General features: G+C 40.2%; 1 protein-coding gene across 7 annotated transcripts in view; it reads right to left on the bottom strand.

Annotated features, from left to right (window-relative positions):
- Positions 1-17,009, bottom strand: part of LOC107799473 (protein SEMI-ROLLED LEAF 2) — a 44,245-nt gene extending 27,236 nt beyond the window's left edge. For 3 of the 7 annotated variants that reach the window (XR_012698682.1, XM_075229613.1, XM_075229609.1), the window contains exons 1-19: positions 16,723-17,009; positions 16,541-16,637; positions 16,262-16,464; positions 16,112-16,186; positions 15,906-16,021; positions 12,387-12,501; positions 11,760-11,888; positions 10,529-10,576; positions 10,224-10,429; positions 9,931-10,127; positions 9,564-9,856; positions 8,449-8,598; positions 7,999-8,358; positions 7,749-7,898; positions 7,132-7,207; positions 6,751-6,878; positions 6,389-6,589; positions 5,277-5,417; positions 4,976-5,104 (exon numbers count right to left, since the gene is read on the bottom strand). Coding sequence is in view for 6 of the 7 variants with exons in the window: in XM_075229613.1 (XP_075085714.1) it covers positions 4,976-5,104; positions 5,277-5,417; positions 6,389-6,589; positions 6,751-6,878; positions 7,132-7,207; positions 7,749-7,898; positions 7,999-8,358; positions 8,449-8,598; positions 9,564-9,856; positions 9,931-10,127; positions 10,224-10,429; positions 10,529-10,576; positions 11,760-11,888; positions 12,387-12,501; positions 15,906-16,021; positions 16,112-16,186; positions 16,262-16,396 (2,649 nt within the window). In the remaining variant the exon portion in view is untranslated. Of the gene's footprint in view, positions 1-4,975; positions 5,105-5,276; positions 5,418-6,388; positions 6,590-6,750; positions 6,879-7,131; positions 7,208-7,748; positions 7,899-7,998; positions 8,359-8,448; positions 8,599-9,563; positions 9,857-9,930; positions 10,128-10,223; positions 10,430-10,528; positions 10,577-11,759; positions 11,889-12,386; positions 12,502-15,905; positions 16,022-16,111; positions 16,187-16,261; positions 16,465-16,536; positions 16,638-16,722 lie in introns of all 7 variants that reach the window. The other 4 variants (XM_075229614.1, XM_075229611.1, XM_075229610.1 and 1 more) reach the window with 3 other exon arrangements.
- Positions 17,010-19,945: the final 2,936 nt, after the last annotated feature.

The raw sequence follows: 19,945 nt of genomic DNA on the forward strand, positions 1-19,945 counted from the left end.
CCGGGCAGGTGGCTTCGCACCCGGCACCAACTCAATCTCATGGTCCACAGTTCGCCTAGGCGGAAGACGCTTTGGCATGTCTTGTGGCATGATGTCTTCAAATTCCAGAAGTAACTCCTTCACGGGTGCAGGAATGGGACCCGAGGAGCGTTCTATATCTTCCATGCAGAGGGTAGCCAGGAACGTGGGTTCATGTCTTTTTACCCCCTTCTTCAACTGCAAGGCCGAGATGTTCTCGGCTGCCATCTTCATGGGAATGCACGGAATAATGCAGGGCTTGGCCCCATTTGCCCCCATCATCAGTAGCATGTCTGCATACGGTGCGGGCATGGTATTGGTCTGTCTCAGGAATTCCAACCCCACGATTAACTCAAAGTCATCTATGATCACTACGCGCAGGTTGAACTTTCCTTCATAAGGGCCAAGCTTCACTGGTACTTCTTTGGCTATTCCACCCACTGGTTGAGGTGGTGAGTTGATAGCCTTCACACGACCTTTGCCCTTTCCTACAACTAGTCCAAGACGCTCCACCTGAGTCGAGGCTAAGTAGTTGTAGGTAGCACCCGTGTCTATCATTGCCCGAATGGGCTTGCCATTTACCTTCATGTCAACGAACATTAGGGTCCTCTCTTGATGAGGAGGAGTCCTCAAATTCGCCTTCTTATTTCCTTTCCTGGTAATTGGACAGGGGTCCTTCTTCTTGCAGATACCGGCACTGGTTCCCGCTAAGGGCTCAGAAATGGAGCCAACAATTGCATTGAATGCACCTACTGGCTCGGTCTGGTCCGCATCATCGGCGTCGTCATCCGTCCCATCCTCAAAAGCTTGATGGGCGTTCATCTGTGTATGTGGACATTCATTATTCCAATGTGGTCCGCCGCAATGGCGACATCCTGAGGGGGGCTTCCTCCCCCGATCATTGTTGTTAGATGCAGCACTAGTACTGCCGGAAGAGGGAGCCTTGGATTTGGGTGCACTCCGGTCTCCTCCACTTCTGCTAGGGCCACTAGTGTTTGGTTGGCCCCCTTTGTATCCTCCTCGGACAGGCTGTTGAGGCCTATCCTTCCGGGCTTCCACTTGGTAATCCCCAAGGCACTCTGCTGCTTGGATTGCCTTAGGCAACGTGTCTACCCTTTGTCTCTGCAACTCCATCCGGGCATAAGGTTTCAACCCTTCCAGGAAGGTGAAGAGTTTGTCTTTGTCCCCCATGTCACGGATGTTCAGCATGAGCGCGGAGAATTCCCGCACGTAATCTCGCACTGATTTGGTCTGGCGGAGCTCCCGCAACTTTCTCCTGGCATTGTACTCAACATTTTCGGGGAAGAACTGTAGGCGTATGGCTGCCTTCAGTTCCGCCCATGTGTCGAGGGCATCTTCAGGTGCCTTGATGGCTTCGTACTTCACCCGCCACCAGAGTTTGGCATCACCCTGAAGATACATGGCAGCAGTTGCTACCTTCTTAGCTTCTTCCAGGCTTCCCACGGCATCGAAGTATTGCTCGATGTCGAAAATGAAATTTTCCACTTCTTTGGCATTCCGAGCTCCACTGTATGGCTTTGGCTCAGGAATTTTCAGCTTTTGTGGCATGGGGGCGAGGTTCACACCACCCCCAAATTGGTTTCCGCCTCCTCGAAGTAGGCCTTGTAAAGCAGCATTGACAACATTGAGCTGGCCTGTCAAGTTGTCTACGGTTTGTTGCATGGCAGTCACCCTGTCTGCCTCTTGTTCCCTGTTGGCTAAATCCTCGGCACGCTCCTGCTGGAGGACCTCAAATTTACCAAAAATTTCAGCTGCCTCTGTGACTGCTGTTTGCCGGTCTCCTTCAGAGTCGCGGCTGATGTTTTCTATGTCAACTTCGGCCTGGATGAGTCTGCGGTCCAGGTCGTCCAACCTTTGCACTAGGCTGGTCTTTAGATCGGGCACCATTTCCACGATGGGCCGTAATGCGTCAATCGTTCCCTCAAGGGTCGCGATGCGATCCCCATAATTCACCATGGTCAGAAATGGTGGTAATTGCAATGTAATCCCTCGTCCGATGTCGAGCCTAGGCTTTGATACCAACTGTTACACGGCGCCTTCCTGAAGTTCCTTGGAAGGGCGACGTAAGGCTAGGCAACCGATGTCAGTACGGTTGCTGTCCGCCAACTGAGGTCCCCTCCGTACGCTAGACTAGATTGTCAGTGCCGTACGGGAAAACCAATGTCATGAGCAATTGAAAGAGAGCAGAAAAGAGAATTGAGAATGAAAGAAAGCTTGATTGCATTGAATGAAAGCTATTACAGAAAACAAGACGGTGTCGGGGGGGAGAGACACCAGTACAGAGAATTGTTTGCTTGCTTGAAAGTTTTGATTGCTTGGTCCCCCTTAATAATGCTTAAAAAAATAAACCAAAGTTACATGACTAGACCTATGAAAGCTGGAAAATCACACTTAAAGAAAATGCAGCAAAACTACTCTATATTTACAATGAAAAGGACTTAGTCTTCTACAAAGCAGCAGCAAGTCCGTTGGCAGCAACTTTGTCTTTAGCATCAGGGTCTGCGCGCGCGGCATTGTCTGCGCGCGCGGCGCTGTTGGCTTTTGCCTGTGGCTGGGCGCTGGCGATGGCTATCGGTGGGGCGACAGAGGCACATGCGCGCTTGTCACTTGGAGCTGCCGAGACCACGGGGCCGACCATGGCGACGGGCGTTGGGAGGCTGGCCAGGACGCCACGGGGCGCGTCCAAGGGATCATGGGGCATGACTGGAAAGCCGCCCATGACATAACACATGCATGGATAAAATGATGGGGCACAAAGAATATGAAAGAAGATGAAAAGGCATAGGTGTTGAAAAGGTCTCGTTAGCAAGGATGTAGGAAGAGTCTGAAGCATTACAATAGCAAATGCATGGATAAAATGAGGGGATACAACAAATATGAAAGTAGTCTAAAAATGGCATAATATGCATTAGTTATTCAGTTTAAGAAACGGTTGATTTTCTAAATTAAGAGGTGTATATAAGAGGTGTCTTTTGGTTGTTCAAGAGGTGTATAGCACAAAAATTGAAGAAAAAGTAAGAAAATCCAAAAATTTGAGATAAAAGATAAAAGGCTTTCTTGGCTTTAGAGAGTGCCAAGCCACCTCCTCTATGGTTAATTGACTTTTGTTCAATTGGTTGTCCATTATCATAGTTTAGGTTCTTTACACCTCTTAAATATCATCTATCTTCTTCTGTCTTCTCCTAATTCTTTGTTTCCCTTCTCTTTTAGTGTTTGCTTTGGTTTGTTGGTCGTCACCATGCCAGGGTTGGAAGATATTATAGTGAAGCTTCAATGGATGGAAAATAAAGATGAACTCATAAGTCATAAAGAAAGCAATTGTCATATTTTTTGTGGCATACCTGTGTTTTCCTAAAAAAGTTACTCTTATAGGATATCAACAATGATTCAGGAGATGATAATTTCAGCTGGGAATCTCCACCTTTTTATGATGTGGAGACAGATAACACAGATTTCAACCTTTCTAAGTTTCTGCCAGACGACGATGAGGAACAGCAACCACTGATTGTTTAATAGGAATTCATAAGAATTTAGCCAACAAGAATTTGATCAGACTCAGATTTATTCACTAGCAGATCCACAAGGATGGAGATAGCCTAAGCAAGAGTTTTTTGGTGCATCCCAACAATCATGAATTCAAGTACAACAGCTTTGAGAGTCAAAAAGACAATCTCTAAGAGACACGAACTTCAATCTAATCACATTAGGGAAAATCCATGAAAAATCAAAAAGTTCCCTTGTCATGAACATGACAAGATTATGGAGGTAAAGCATGCAACTGTGTAACCGTGATGTGATACCGTAAATTTAGCTTATATGCTATATAAGCAAATGATTACTGTACAGAGGGCAAGAGATGCAAATTAAGAGAGTTAGCACTTATAGAAACTCCAGTTGGCAAGAAAAAAAAAGGAAGGACAGAAAGGATCACCTGGACATCCTACTGATCAAGGAAGGCCAAAAATGAGGAGAAATCTTTTTCCAACCCAAGGAGAGCTGATGCCAGAGGGACAAACAAAGTTATTGTTCAAGTGTATTGTTCATACTACAGTCAATCTGATTTACTTTTCTTTAGTCCCAAGGTAACTTAGGAGTTACCGGAATGTAGCTTAGGAGTTATTAGACTGTAAATTCTTAATGCTGTTATTTGATTAGGTGTAATGCTCAGGTGTTTGTTTTGTAGTTTTAGGACTCTCTTGATTAAGAAAAAAATGGCAACCCTAGTTTGTTTGGGATTTTAGCTTGTAGACGACAACTTTGCAAGTGTTCAACCTTTGGTTTTCATGTTCTTTTCCTTTTCTAATCAGGGCTTTCATGTTCTTTTCAAGAACTTTTAGGGTTTTGCTAAAAAGTACTCTCTTCATCATAATCTTGGCCTTTGGTTTCCCTACAAACTAGGGCTTCAACTAGACTTGAAGCATAAGAGACAGAAAACGGAGAAAGTAGGTTTGCCTAGACATTACCAAATTTCTTTTCTTTTTTGCATTCCTTTTGTCTTCATTGTCATCTTATTCTTCTCAATTTTCCCATCTTTTTATTTCTCCATCTTCACCATCAATCTAAGCATCCGCCTCCACTGCAACTGAGCAGATGCTACCCGAATCCTGATCACCACCACTATCGTGCCTGATTGACACCGATACAAAGGGGCGGGAGAGATCATTCATTTTCGTCCTTTTTGTTACTATGCTTCACTAATGGGAAGACAAAAGATAGGCGGAACCCCTGATGCCCCATAAAGACAAGTGTCGAGACATATTTCTCTATTCTTTGTTCCCTCTTCTTAGTCTCTTTGCAATGGCGCAAAAACCAAGTGGATTTTCATAGTTTTAAATGTTTAAAAAAAAATGTGTAAGCAAAACTTTCCAAAGACTAATCTAGAAGATTAACAACTAAACAAATATCCCTAAACATGTGTTTCTAAGCAGTTACTCACCGATTCTAAAAGCTGGTTCACACTTAGAATGTCAAGGGAATTGATGGAAAGAGAGGTCTTTCGACCTGATTGGCTTCCATTAGCATCTGAAATTGCTTCTTCATCTATGAGGGAAGGAGGTGCCATGACCTGATAGAGTAAAGAAACATAATTAACTCTCTTAAAGAGCATATTTGAAAGCCATGCGGTTGGGGTGGAAGAAAAAGTTCAAGAGCCCTCTCTTTGTATCACAAAAGAAAAAGTAACCAACTAGACATAAATATATGTATATGTCAAATACAGAAAATGATTCCTATTCAACCTCATCAAAAGTCTCAAACTCAATCTGAGCAAGTGGAGAGCAGGGGTGAGGTGTTTCCATATACAAAGGAATTCCAAGTGGATATGCATCGTCTGGTTCAAACCTTTCCAAGAGTTGTTTTCTTATGCTTGATAACTCATCCTGGAAAACATTAGCCAAAATTCAACATCCTGTTCCAGAAGAAAATGAGAACAAATCCTGTACTAAGAAGCTCATGTATTTACTAAGAAGCTCATTTATTTACTAGTTTATAAACCATAAGAGGGATTTTTTTTCCTTTCCTGGGTATAATCATCCAGTATCTGGAATGCACTAGCCCGACTAATCTGGATACACACCGCGTAGGGCCTATTAAATGAGAAGCACTCCTTACCAGGAGTTTCTCCATTCCCCAAAAACGTTTTACGAAAGAGGAAAACAAGAGAATATATTGACAGCGGATCCATTTTCCGATGAGTTTGCATAAACAAGATACAACATGTTTGTAACTAGAGCAGATTATGCTCCAGTCAAAGACTTTCATCCTTCAGTAGCAGAAAACTCATGGAATCGTTTAAGATAACTGATTCAAATCATGCCTTAGTATGTGGATATTAATTTCATAGATTTCAGGTCACATTTCGAATCATCTAAAATTGATGCAACATTATCATATCGATAGGCTAAGTTGCAATTTTTATCCAAACAAAAGCTATTTATTCTACCTACTTTTATTTCTACTCTGTTAGTTTCTAAATAAGTCGATAAACTTCATTGTTATAACACCAAGTCGGTGTCACAAAAGAATGTACTAGTAGTGTCTATGACTGAACCTGAGGCAACCACAATCTTCCATCAAATTACCCAGCTATACAACGTGGGTTCTTTGCACCAAAAATAGAAATTTAAGGAGAAAGACCTTTTATGCTTTCTACATCGCTCTTGCTATTTTGAAACAATCTTCTTTCTACTCTAGATAACTGCATTCAGCCAACAAATTAAACTAGCTATTAACGACCCAAAAAAAAATGTCATTAATGTGTATTAGTCTGTCTTCCCAATAGACCAAAGTTCCTCACCACCTATGAGGTTATGAACTTGCATCGTACATCAAATTTTGAGAAAGTCGATACCTCTGACAATGTTCTGCATTTAGTTGTGAAGTGCAACATAATGATTTCTTTAAATTTCTCATCATCTAATTCTACTGCTGACAAGGATTTCAAAGCTGCAATTTCATCTTCCGGTGACCCATAACCATATGCTTCGCTACCAGATGCTTCAGATGCAGCTTGCAGCCTGACATCTTCACCCAACTTAAGATAAGGATCAACCTATTAACCAAACACTTATCACATTTATTACATTTATACAAATCAAATGATATTAAAAAACATGGAGAGCTGATGAAATTTGGCCTAACAGCAAAATTGGAAGAAATCAACTAATTATCCAGCAAACTAAACATAAACTCAAAGAGGCTTGGGAGATCAACCATTTCGTCTGTCAGTGATGATTCAACCACACGAATTAGTTCAGGGAGACTTCCCGCCCTTGCTGAACAGATGAGCATATATGATGCCAAAGTAAATAGAGACCTTCTTCTAGATGGTTGTAAACCTCCTTCAGTAAACAGTGAGTAAAATAATAGTCAATATTTGCACCAAAAGACATTAATTCTGATAAAATTAAAATTTTCATAATGCAAGATACAGAAGTAATCGTCGACAACCCAGTCAGGAACTTCAAGTGATTGAAATTTTTATCAGGTCGTAGTACTGATGCCAATTTATTCTGTGAAACCAAACTAAATAATTCTAAGCTTGTATTCCCCAAGTATGTAAAATGGTGGAACTTGATAGTGAACCCAACTCACCTTCTCTATCCATCGAAATACTCCTCAGAGAGAAGGCTAACTGAAAAGATCGAACAAGCGCCATGTGACTAGAATTCTGCAATTAGCAAAACTAACTATTATGTGATTGATGAAAACAGTTGCAGAACAACATAAAAGATGGAGATCAAGCAAGATAAGACTTATAACAGTTTGTCTAGATTTCAAAATAGCCTTTGTCAGAGATTTCTTTGGAGAAAATAGTTTGTGCAAAAGAAAAACCTGTTTGGATAATTGTAGTTTCTTGAAGTTTTCTGAATGTTGTGTGAATGGAAATAACCTTTTGGTTATAACTATTTCCTCAAGGAACTTTTTCACCCAGGAAACTTTTTCGAGAAAACACACTAACCAAAGAACATTTACAAATTTATTTCTACTTTTTTCAACACTCACACGTCCAAACAGCACCTTACAAGTGAGACAAAATTCATGAACGTTTCCCCATGCATCTCTGGATAGAGTTAGACACTTGGGATGCTATAAAGAGAAGGCCAGAAAAAATAAAGAAAAGAAAACATTTCTATGGTCAAGGATTTGTCACTAGAATATTCAGAACTGTAACTGCGAAAACGTATATGACAAAAGAGATTGGTTTGAACCTTTGATCGACTGAAAAGTAACACAATTTTGTATGTATGGGCCATCGCATCAAAATTGGAAGGTGTATTATCAGTCAGTGTTGCCTGAACCCAGATAGATGAAAGCAGAAGACTCATTTGGTGACTACTCAACCGAAGTGAAGTGAGATCCTGGAATATTTCAGAGAATTAGACATTTAATCAGCTTAAAAAGAAAAACAAAGTCATGGATATTACTTGCAATTAAAAGAAGACATTAGTGCTTCCATACTGGTTTCCTATCAGGGAGAGCATCCTTGAAGCTACAGGATTGACTTCGAGATCGAGAATCAGCAGATTGATGTGAATGGCGACTGACATCTTCATTTTCTTCTCCCACTTCTTCATCTCTGGAACCATTTTCATCTGTGTTTCCATTTTGTATGGAGAAACTCTTAGTTCTCACCTTAGCCAACTTCCTTGGTGATTGGACTAGAATACCCTGGGAAAAATTTCTACTATGTAGAGATAACAAGTGACTGACAGGTGCCATAAGCACAGTGGAGAATATATGGTGTGCTCCAGCTCGTGTTTCATGGTCAGTGTGTGCCATCGCCAAGAGCAAGTGGTGAAAGAGGGCATCTGGAAAAGCCTGAGGTCGATTGAAAGCATATTAGACCATTTGCAATACATAAAAGTTAAAAAACCATGTATCAGGAGCTCTACAACAGATTCTAGTTACCTTCCTGTAATATGACACATTAGGAATGCAAGAGACAATTTGTGCTGTGCGATACACAACGGCAATCATTGTTCTAGCTGCCACGATGCTCGCTGGAATGTTCTCTAGCACCATGCCCATCATATCAAGTATAGGCCCCATATCAGCAACCTGTTAATGACATAGATGTCATTATAAAAACACTGCCTTCACGTAAAACATACTGCACATAGTATGCTCATGCAAATCAGCAAATGAAGATCTAAAGTTAGAAGTAATAATAAAAATACACCATTCACCGTATAACGGCACTTGGTTCGTGCACTCTCCCAGAGGCAAGTAGGATGTTGATACTTGCTATCAATTGTACTTGGTGATAGCAAGCAGCTTATAGCGAAAAACTATAGAAACACATTGAGCAGATAAACATTAAAATCAGAGATAGAACTTATCCCCAGAAACTATAAAAAAAAATTGACCAACTTATTATCAACACAGTTTTGTCTGAAAGCATCAACATTGGCCTTTGAATAGCGCCAGAAGCTAGTACATAGTCTAGTGAGTATGCCTTTAGAAGAGTAGTTGCTGAAATTTGAAACCTAGTCCAAAGTAGATCATTAGAATTACTTACTGGTATAAATTCTAGGAAATCAAAAGATTTCTATTTCTTTGAAAAACTTATTCTCGTGATTGAGTGAAAGAGAAGTAGGCCAAACAAAGGACTACACAGTGTTTATCTTGTATTCACTTGCAGTGATTAAAACTAACCCTCTCCTTGGGTCTAGTACGTGGTATCAAGGTTATTCAACTCGTAGCTCTAATAAGCATGCATTTCTGGTCCATACAATTCCTTCTTTTTTCTTTTTGGATGAAGTCTGGTCCATACAAATCTTTATTGGCCATGGAAGCTATAGAACAAAACTTCAACTCTCAAACTACAAAGTGAATTGTTTCGTCAAAGACATCAAACAAGAAAACATAGAGAACATATGGAAACAGAATAAAGGATAGCGGATTGCAAGTAAACTTAGATGAAGCCAATTTACTTCATTGACAACTTGCTCAAACAAAAGAAAAGTTCAGAATATAATGCACATGCTTGCAGCCAATTGAAAACCAAATTATCCAAGACAAACCTTATTTGAGAGCTGTAATATACACCTCTCTAAGGCAGACTGAAGATTGGAGTTAGAATTATCTAATCTGTCTTTCGAACTAGATGCTTCAGCTGAATACTGCATGCACTTCATTAAATGCTTAATCAGGTCACTAATGACACCAACTATTGTAGTGGAAGCTTGCTCTTTTGCATTTTCTGCCAAGTGTGTGACCACATTAACTATACTAATCTGTATGTCAGGCTGCTTGACAATGTTCTTATGATCCAAGTGCTTGACCAAGATGGATAGCAACAAATGGGAATTCTCACCTGGGGTCAAAATCTGTGTAAGGGAAAATTGAACGAGCAACAGACAAACAAAGAACAAGGGGCCCATGAATCACCTGATTCCTCTAACAAGCACTGCAAATCCATGAGCACTGAGCAGGCGAGTCCTTTCTCTGAAGCCCAATAGTTTTCAGTGTCAAAACAATGATAAAGAGGTTCAAGAACCCGCCGTACACTAGTCGCTTCTTTTGTCAGTAAGGCCATGTTACGTAAGCAAATTCTGGCCCAATAAGAGGGGCTTTTGGTTGTTTCTCTGATTAGAGTTAGACAATAATATAAAGTAAGACCATAATCTATTACGGTACCAGGCGGAGAATATAATTTTGCTTTTTTAGGTATATAACCTTACATTGAGGATGTCAATTTTATATCTGCATTCATGATATTTGGCAAGGAGGAAACCTTCTTGCTCATATCAGGGAAAGATGAGCTGTGATCGTCACTGTTCAACACTCCTTGAATCCACTGTTCAGGTTGAGATTGTTTACCATCTTGTCTGCCATTCTCTAGGTTCACTGTGAAAGTAATGTAGTTCTCCAAAGTCGCAGTGATAATCTGCATTATTTTCATGGCAACATTAGAAAAACAAACTGGCAGTTGGAGAATTTCATTATTCGAAAATTGAATAACTGAGTAACATTGAAATAATCTTACATGATCGAAGTCCATGGAGATGTGGGACTGCTCCCCCATAAACCACACCTAAAAGAAAAAAGAAAAGATGAAAACAAAAGAAACACAGGAAGAGAAAGATGAAAAAAGGAAAAGTATAGGCTCCACAGTGTAGCCTAAAGAGAAATTAGACAAATAAAAGGAAACAAAAATATATATGCACTTCCAATAAAATTGATGCACACGAAAATGTGAATGTGTAGCTATTATGACAAAGTGGTCCTTAAGCTTCATGACCTTAATAGCATATAAGTTGTTTACTACTTTAACCTTATAAACAAATAGTGAACCCCACACTAGATTGAATTACCTTCCCTTTACCTGTTCTCTTCAAGAACTTTTTATCATCTCTGGATGCACAGCATTAAAGTGAATTTCTTAAAATAACGGAAAGGAGTAATCTCTAACTTACTACTTGAGAAATTAGAGCTTAGACGTTATGAAAAAGCTTCCTATCCTAGTTACAGAAGCCGCACTAGAAGTAGTGAACCAAATAGGCACCTTTCCTCAATTACAATACACTTGAAACTTCCTAATTTTATCGGATGTCCCTGAAGGGACAGTTTTATACACTTGAAACTTTTACAGTTACTAGCTAAGTATCTGTGTAAACTGGTCGAATTAGCTGGCAAAACATGACATATAAGTAGATATTTACCATCAATTGAATAAGGTGCCTCCCTGTCATAATTTCCGTGTCAATGAGTTTGGACAGGCACAAACATCGAGAAATTAGTCTTTGAAGTGAGTTAAATTATCCTGACACCAAAAAAAAAAAAAGGTACAGTGCCACATGCAATTGTCACGAGTATAAGAGCAGCTATCGGGAAAGGTTAATCAAGGATATACGTAACAAGCTTTTATCACCATATATGAGCACCTCCTAGTTCTAACTGGTGCAAGACATGTCCAGTCAATGTTTTTGAGAGAGAGAGAAGCGCAAAAAAGCAACAAGGGCCCGAGAGAGAAGCGCAAAAAAGCAACAAGGGCCCGCTTCACTTAATGTGAGCCACAATGTTAGTAAAACAACAAATGCAGCTAAATCCTTCAAAGAAGGTAATATCATGTCCATGTCACCAAGACCTAGTTATTCATAATATCAGAAAACACCCCAAAACACCTGAAGTGGTTCCAAGTTCAGGTACTTGAGATTTGTGCAAGTATAATGAAATAAAAATATAGCAGAGAGAGAGAGAGAGTTGTGTGTTTTTACCAAGACAGCCAGAGTTTGCATTCCTACAGACCGCAAGCGCAGGGCTCTGCCATCATCTCCAATTTCTCGAGCTAGTTGACACATTTTAGGTATAAGGCCTTCTAAGTTGAACATATACGTACCATCCATCTGCTTAATATGGAAAAGGAAGAGAGCTTAAATCCACTTTTTAACAGCAACCCAAAATATTTTCCAGGTTCTTCTAAACCCATTTATCAAAACCACACTCCATTGTCCTTCGCTCAGACCACTTCCATGGGGTAAACCCAATCCACCAAGAATAAAAACCCAAAAGCGCCCCTTGTTGGATAGGTGTACTAATATTTCTCTTCTCATCCATCAAAATTTACATCCTCCTCATGGTAATATAATGTACTTGCAACACTATAATCCTAAATCCTAACAGACATCAGTGCTTGGTACCCGGCTAGAGGCTTCAAACTTATGATAGATCAGTAAAAGACACAATGATGCATTACCAAATTACTCAGTGGCATTTATATTCCACGACTACCCAGTTCACGTTATTGGTTCAGATACATGAGCCGAGTACAAGTACTTCAAAATACTCTTTCATAAGGATGGTATCAGTACATATTAACATCTATTTTTCTTCGGCACACAAACCTGGCAATTGATGAAGTCGACGAGAGTGTTGCAACCTAAAATCTGCATCTCATCATGCTGCGTCTGTTCAAAAAGAGTGCGGATAATCCCCAATAGACTAGTAGCATATAGTGGCCTGCAGTTGTAAATTTAAACCATTACATTATGTTTGAACTGCATAAAGTGTAAAAGTAACTGAAGTAATAATTGTATGCAAAACTTTAACTGTATCAGTGCAATAGAGTAAAACTGTATATCACATGCATAGATACTGATGCTATATCGGAAGAACATTTCCATCCAAAATTAACTTAGTCAACTAGATCATCATAGATAGTCCATTTCCAAGTCAGAAATTTCCGCGAAATAGCTAACTATTATGACTTGAATTGTGTACAGACATATTTGAGGTGGCATCTACAGGGACTAACAAATGTTATTTCAGTATTATGATTCATTGCCTCAACAACAACATACCCAGTGTAGTCCCACAAGTGGGGTCTGGGGAGGATAGAGTGTGCGCAGTCCTTACCCCTGCCTTTAAGAAGATAGAGAGGTTGTTTCCGGTAGACCCTCGGCTCAGGAAAAGATAAATGGAAGGGCAATAACAAGCAAACCAAATCTGACACCGAAGCGAAAATGCTAACAGAACTAACACTAAGAAATGCAAACAGAAAATCAAAACAAGGCAGTAACAAGTAATAACAGAAGTCTATGGATACGAAAATACACAAAAGACACTAAGTGATGTATTAGAGCTGCTGCTACAAACACGGACAATGCTCGGCTACCTAACTTGACCTTTATACTCAACCTCCACACCTTCCTATCCATGATCATGTCCTCAGTAAGCTGGAGCGACGCCATATCTCGCCTAATCACCTCTCCCCAGTACTTGTTCGGCCTACCTCTACCTCTCTGTTGGCCCTCCAATGCCAGCCTCTCACACCTCCTCACCGGTGCATCTGTACCTCTCCTCTTCACATGGCCGAACCATCTAATTCTCGCCTCCCTCATCTTGTCTTCCACTGGAGTCACGCCCACCTTGTCCCGGATAACTTCATTTCTAATTCTATCTAACCTGGTATGCCAGTACATCCATCTCAACATCCTCATTTCAGCCACCTTCATCTTCTGGACATGGGAGTTCTTGACTGGCCAACACTCCGCTCCATACAGCATAATCGGTCTGACCACCGCTCTATAAAACTTTCCTTTAAGTTTTGGTGGCACATTCTTATCACACAGAACACCGGAAGCGAGCCTCCATTTCATCAATCCAACCCAATACGGTGTGTGACATCCTCGTCGATCTCCCCATTCCCTTGTATAACTGAACCAAGATACTTGAAACTTTCTCTCCTGGGGATGATTTGTGAATCCAGCCTCACATCTTCGTCCACTTCCTGAGTCACGCCACTAAACTTGCACTCCAAGTATTCTGTTTTGGTCCTGCTTAACTTGAAACCTTTAGACTCCAGGGTATGCCTCCAAACATCTAACCTCTCGTTGACACCACCACGCATCTCGTCAATCAATACGATATCATGTGCAAATAACATGCACCATGGCACCTCCCCTTGAATGTGTCACGTCAGTGCGTCGATCGCCAGGGCAAATAGAAATGAGCTGAGGGTTGACCCCTAGTGCAACCCCATCACAACTGGAAGTGTTCTGAATCCCCTCCAATTGTCCTCACCCGAGTCTTTGCTCCATCGTACATGTCCTTAATAGCCCTAATAAAAGCAACAAGAACTCCTCTAGCCTCCAAACATCTCCACAGCACCTCCCTCGGCACTTTATCATAAGCCATCTCTAAGTCGATAAACACCATCTGTAAATCCTTCTTCCGCTCCCTATACTGCTCCATCAACCTCCTAACAAGGTGAATAGCTTTTGTAGTCGAACGCCCCGGCATAAATCTGAATTGGTTCTCTGAAATCGACACAATCCTCCTCGCCCTCAGCTCCACCACCCTCTCCCATACTTTCATAGTATGGCTCAGTAGTTTGATACCCCGATAGTTGTTGCAATTTTGTATATCACCCTTGTTCTTATACAGCAGGGTCATTGTACTCCATCCCCATTCCTCGGGCATCCTCCTTGTCCTAAAAATGACATTAAATAACCTAGTGAGCCACTCCAAGCCCGCCTTACCCACGCACTTCCAGAACTCAACCGGTATTTCGTCTAGACCGGTCGCTCTTCCCTGCTCATCTTATGCATAGTCCCCCTCTACCTCCTCAGCTCCTATACGCCTGCAATACCCAAAGTCCCGACGACTCTCGGAGTGTTCTAAGTCACCCAGCACAATGTTCCTAACCCCCTCTTCGTTCAAGAGTTTATGGAAGTAAGTCTGTCATCTCCGTCGAATAAGGGCCTCATCCAACAACACTCTATCATCCTCGTCCTTGACGCAATTCACTTGATCTAGGTCACGAACCTTCTTTTCTCGCACCTTGGCTAGTCTGTGCAATTTCTTATCTCCTCCTTTGCTTCCAAGTTCTTCATACAAGCATTCAAATGCGGCAGTCTTAGTCGCGGTAACTGCCAACTTCGCTTCCTTCTTAGCCACCTTATTATGATTCATTGCCTCGTTTCAAGAATAACTAGATCTCTATCAGTAACGTCAACACCAAATATAGGCAACAGGAAGCAAGAATATAAGTCACCAAGCAAAAGTGGGGTGAGATTAAAACAATCTCATTAAGGAAATAACATCTTAAATGAAGCAGAACAGAGGTAGATTGTTTTTCTATTTTGACAAGTTAAAGTATGAATCGACGAAGATGTTTTGATTACAGGGATAGGCTATCTGAACCCTTTTAATAAGATTTTTTTTTTAGTTGTGACCTAACTAAGACAAATTCAAAGTAGTTCCAGCATCCCGAACTGGAGTTCTGACCAGCTTGCTCACGCCTCTCCATTCATTAGGTTTCAGGAAATATTTAAAACTAGGTCTTTATCTTTTATTCTGGGAGGGGATAGGTACTTCGTAAGGTCAACCGTTCCCAAATGACTTCCATAACAGTTTCTTAGAACAACTCTTATGTTTGCTTTCTCCAAAAGTTGCTTTATAACTCCGAACTCTTTTATATTCTCAAAAAAGTAACAGACAGGAACAGTTTATCAGAACAGGAATAGATCTAATGTGGATTTCCATCAGGTACATAACTCTTGATAACCAGTTGAGGTCTATCTTCAGCCCCTCTACAAAGGGAGAGGAATTTACTGCTGAGGTTTCCGTTCTTTAAGTTCTAAATTCTTGTGTACCTTTTCTTTCATGGATAAATGGAACTTTATAGAACTGCACCATGGGGTTGCAAAAACCAACCTAGTAATTTAACAGATATGCATATAAGAAATGAAGAGCCTTTCTAGTTCGGTTGCAATAGAGAACGTTAAATCTAGCTTCTTCACTGTTGCCAAAACAACTTATAAAGCAATCATGTGATGATCCTCCTCTACACAGAGATTTTAGAGCATAAAGATAGAGAAGATCCAAATTTCTCCATATAGGTACATAAGTATCAAACTTACATGTGCTCCTTACATGAAGATAGCAGCTTCCTGTAGATGACGGTAACAACCTTTACGGAGCCAAGGTGCTCATTTCGCAAATCTTTGTAACACCTTTGCTCCAGGTATTCAGTAATCTGAATCACATTGATCAGAAATTAATTATTAAGGGAGACTCCTGACACCAAAAAAGCTTTCCAAAAAAAAGGTTAATATTATATTACTACCTTAGGAATGCGGAAAGGGTTTTTGGAAGCATACTCGCAAAGTTTGGCAATCTTTCTATCATTTGGCTCAGCATCCTGCAGAGAAGAAAATAAAGTAACAGCCAAAAATTGAGATACGGCTATAGGTATAAGTCAACAAAATGGAGGGACCTGTGATTTGGGGAAAATCTCAGCAAGGAGCTTCTTGTAGCGTTTAACAGGCTGTCTGGACCTTGCGCGCAATGATGGGCAAAAGAAGCAGAGATTACCACATGCTGGCACTACTTTCCTTGACATCACCCCCATCCTTGAAACCCAAAATTCTAATTTAACTTCTTTTCTTCAGGGTCCGTCCGTCCCTCAATAATGTCAAACTACAAGCATCATCATGAGATTAACAACACAAATCCAAGAAATCGAGCAAAAATTAAATAAACAACACCCACCCACCAATTGAATTCAGCACTTGAGATCTAGATCCACCCCAATGAGCTCATATCTCAAAAATTGAACCTCCTTCTTCTTCTTCGGTTGCAAATTGGACGAACTTGTCAGGCAATAATTAATTGTTTTAGCAACAATGATTTAATAAGAAAATTAAAGTTTTCAAACAAAAATTAACAAACTCTTACGTCTTATTTTTAACTTGGGATTATTAAGTCAAAGGGGAGGGCAGAGGATGACAACTCTCCCCCCTTGAGGTTTTTCTTTTCCAAAACAATCCGTGAAAACTGAAAACTAGTGTAATTATTACGGCAAAGCAAAAATGAAAACTAATTATTCCAGCAAAACAGAGATTGGACAAATTATAGGATAATATATTTTTCAAAAGTAATTTATTTTCTATGTCCAAACAAGGAATATCTATAAATACTGGGTGTCACCAACATACGTGAAACGGGCAGGTCCAGCCTGGACCAAGTTAACTGTTGTTTGTCAGTAGTGAAATAATCAAATTTAATATTTTACTTTGGCAGAGAAGTTCAACTTGGACCAAATACTATTTGCCACGCCGAAAAGTAGAGGAGCGCCACATAGCGCCCGGTGCCTTAAAACTTGGGATAAGTGTACTCATGTTTCTTTTATTCTTAGCTCCCGCTTGCCATAAATGTTTGCTTCATTTGTTTATTAAATATGATCATCGCATAACGCTTATGTGGACTGCATAATGGCCCTCCTGAGCTGGGCACTTCTGCCTCACTTTGCGTCCAGTTTGCGGTCCACAGACCAATTCTGCGATCGCATAATGCGCCGCAGAACTCTCCTCCGGAAATTTTCATGCTGGATCTGCGACGGGTTGTGCGGCCTGCGAAATGATTATGCGGCCGCATTATGGACCGCATAATGGTCCGAAAGTTGGCCCATATTTGTTCTTCAGTCTACGGCAGATATGCGGTCCACAGATCAGTTCTGCGATCGTAGAATTGTTTTTGCATAAATGCCCTGCACTTCCAAAAATTTTCTTCATCTCGCCAACACAAGCTCGCCACGAAGAACCTCTACAATCATCAACGCATAAGTCTATCTCGACATCACAAAACCCCAGATTTTGGGTGAAATTTTTCGTTGCCTTACATCCTCCCCCGCTTAGGGTCATCCATCCTCGAATGAGGGTCAAAATTCCATAACACACATCAGCAGTTCCAAATTTTTGACTTACTCCCTAAATTTCCAGAAATTTCGCTAGAGCTTTCCCTGTAATTGGGGCCTATCCACCTGCCAAAGTATCCCAAAATCATTCCTAGCAATATAACCACAACACAATGATCTAAAACAATTTTGGGAAAAAAAATTTAAAAAATTTAAATTTTTAAAAATTAGTTTAAGGCAGTTTTTTGAGTGAAAATTTTTCTTCCACTTACAAGACTTCAACTTCTTTAAATAAAATGCATGTCCAAACACAATTTCAACTTTCAAAAATTATTTTTCAACACAACTTCAAAAACTCTTTTTTCAAGTTTCAATTAAATCTACGTCCAAACGCTAGCTTAGATTTGGACCATGCATGCCCCATGGTAAGAGAAATCTCAAAAGGGTTCAAAATTTATCAACAATCACCATAAAAGATAATAAATCTTTCAAAAAGTAGATAATTTCATGAATACAATGACAACATTCTATACATAATTACATAACCCACTTTATACTCGGAACTTCTATGACAAAACTACTTAAACGTATAAATAAACTAGACTCAAGATGCCCGCTGAAACAAAAGCGGGCTCACCATAATCAGCTAGATAAGAGGGGTAGATACACAACGAGTAACCAAACAAAAGTACTCATATACATTGGCAATTTCTTCACAGAGCATGGAACAAGACATATAAAGAAAACATGGAGAGACAATATGCAAATTCAAAAGTTCAAAACAATAACAATTTTATTTTATAAAGTATTTGAAAGTTTGATCATTAAACAAGCCATACTTTTAGGGGGAAGTCTATTAATTAATCACTGACATAATTACTAAGCCATCATGTGCACGACATGGAGTCCGATATCGGCCAGTTCAACTAAGTCTTATCATGTGGTTCGACATTCATATGCTAGCATTTCATTAATCCCAGCCAAGGGAGACTATCTAATCGCCAAAACCAATAGCATGGCCATAGTCTTATACCAGCACGTCTAACTTCGGGTATCGGGCACCTTCGGCCAATACCTCCTTGGTTATATAATAAAACTTCGAAAATATTTTATTTTATTTGGCACCTTTGTGTCACGTCCTTAAACTTAAACTAAGCGCATGTGCGACGCTTGACAATTTGCTCACGTTCTTGCACAACTTGCTCACGATCTTGCTATGTCAAGTCAGCCTAAACTACTATACTCAAGATTGCTAAGGGAATGTTAGATAAGGAAGACGAGAGAAATTTGCCAAAGGACGTTTTTTTATCATAGAGAACTTGATTGTTTTGCTTGGTGAGTTACAAATGAATGCCCCCTATTTATACTAGTCACCTAGTGGCTAGTGTGAATAATAATTATTCCACAAGTCCTTCCATATTTATAAATAAGTACACTGATGTCGTGTTATAATTTCATATATTTTGACGTTATTCACCCTACTTGCTTGTTGTTTGGATGCTAATTTGTACGACAATTGAGCTTAATAGAGTTTATTTTACGTGTAGGAATGCTTGGATATGAACTGGAAAAAAGTTGCACAAAATGGTACCTCGAAGCTACAAAATGGACCAATAAAAGAAGACGTGCAAGGCAACGAAAAGTCACAACCCTAGATAGTGCAAGGCTTTGTCCAGGGCATTGTCATTGGCGCCTCTGATGGCGCCTCGCGTGGTAATGTTGGTGCCTCTTATGGTGCCTCGCGGGGTAATGTTGGTGCCTCTGATAATGCCCCGCGCCGACGATGCTTATCCGAGCCACTTTTATTTCCTCATTATGTTTGGACATGTACACCTCAACCCTACCTTATAAATACCTTCTAACCTTAGTTTTTAGAGAGAAGAACATAATTGGAGAGGCAAAAGGCCACCGAACACGTGGAAGCAACGAATCACAAGAGTTTTCTCTTCTGTTTTTCCTTAATCTGTATTTTAATGCTTTTAATTATTATCGTGATTGTTAGTATGGTTATGAGTAGCTAAACTTTCTCATCTAGGGTTTGATAGAACCTCTTGGAGGATGACTTTTAATTATGTTTAATATGATCTAGCCTTTGGATTTCTCTATTTGTTTAACTATATGCTTATTTCAGTTGATTGAATGGCCATCGATTGACTTTGCCTATTTAGTGTGCATTGCTTGAGAAATGGTACATATTTAGGTAGTTGATGAACAACATCACTTTAAACGTATTTGAGAAATCAATACAGAGGGTTTAAAGGTGGG

Source organism: Nicotiana tabacum, chromosome 14 (genome assembly GCF_000715075.1).
Source record: "Nicotiana tabacum cultivar K326 chromosome 14, ASM71507v2, whole genome shotgun sequence".
Taxonomy (NCBI): Eukaryota; Viridiplantae; Streptophyta; class Magnoliopsida; order Solanales; family Solanaceae; genus Nicotiana; species Nicotiana tabacum.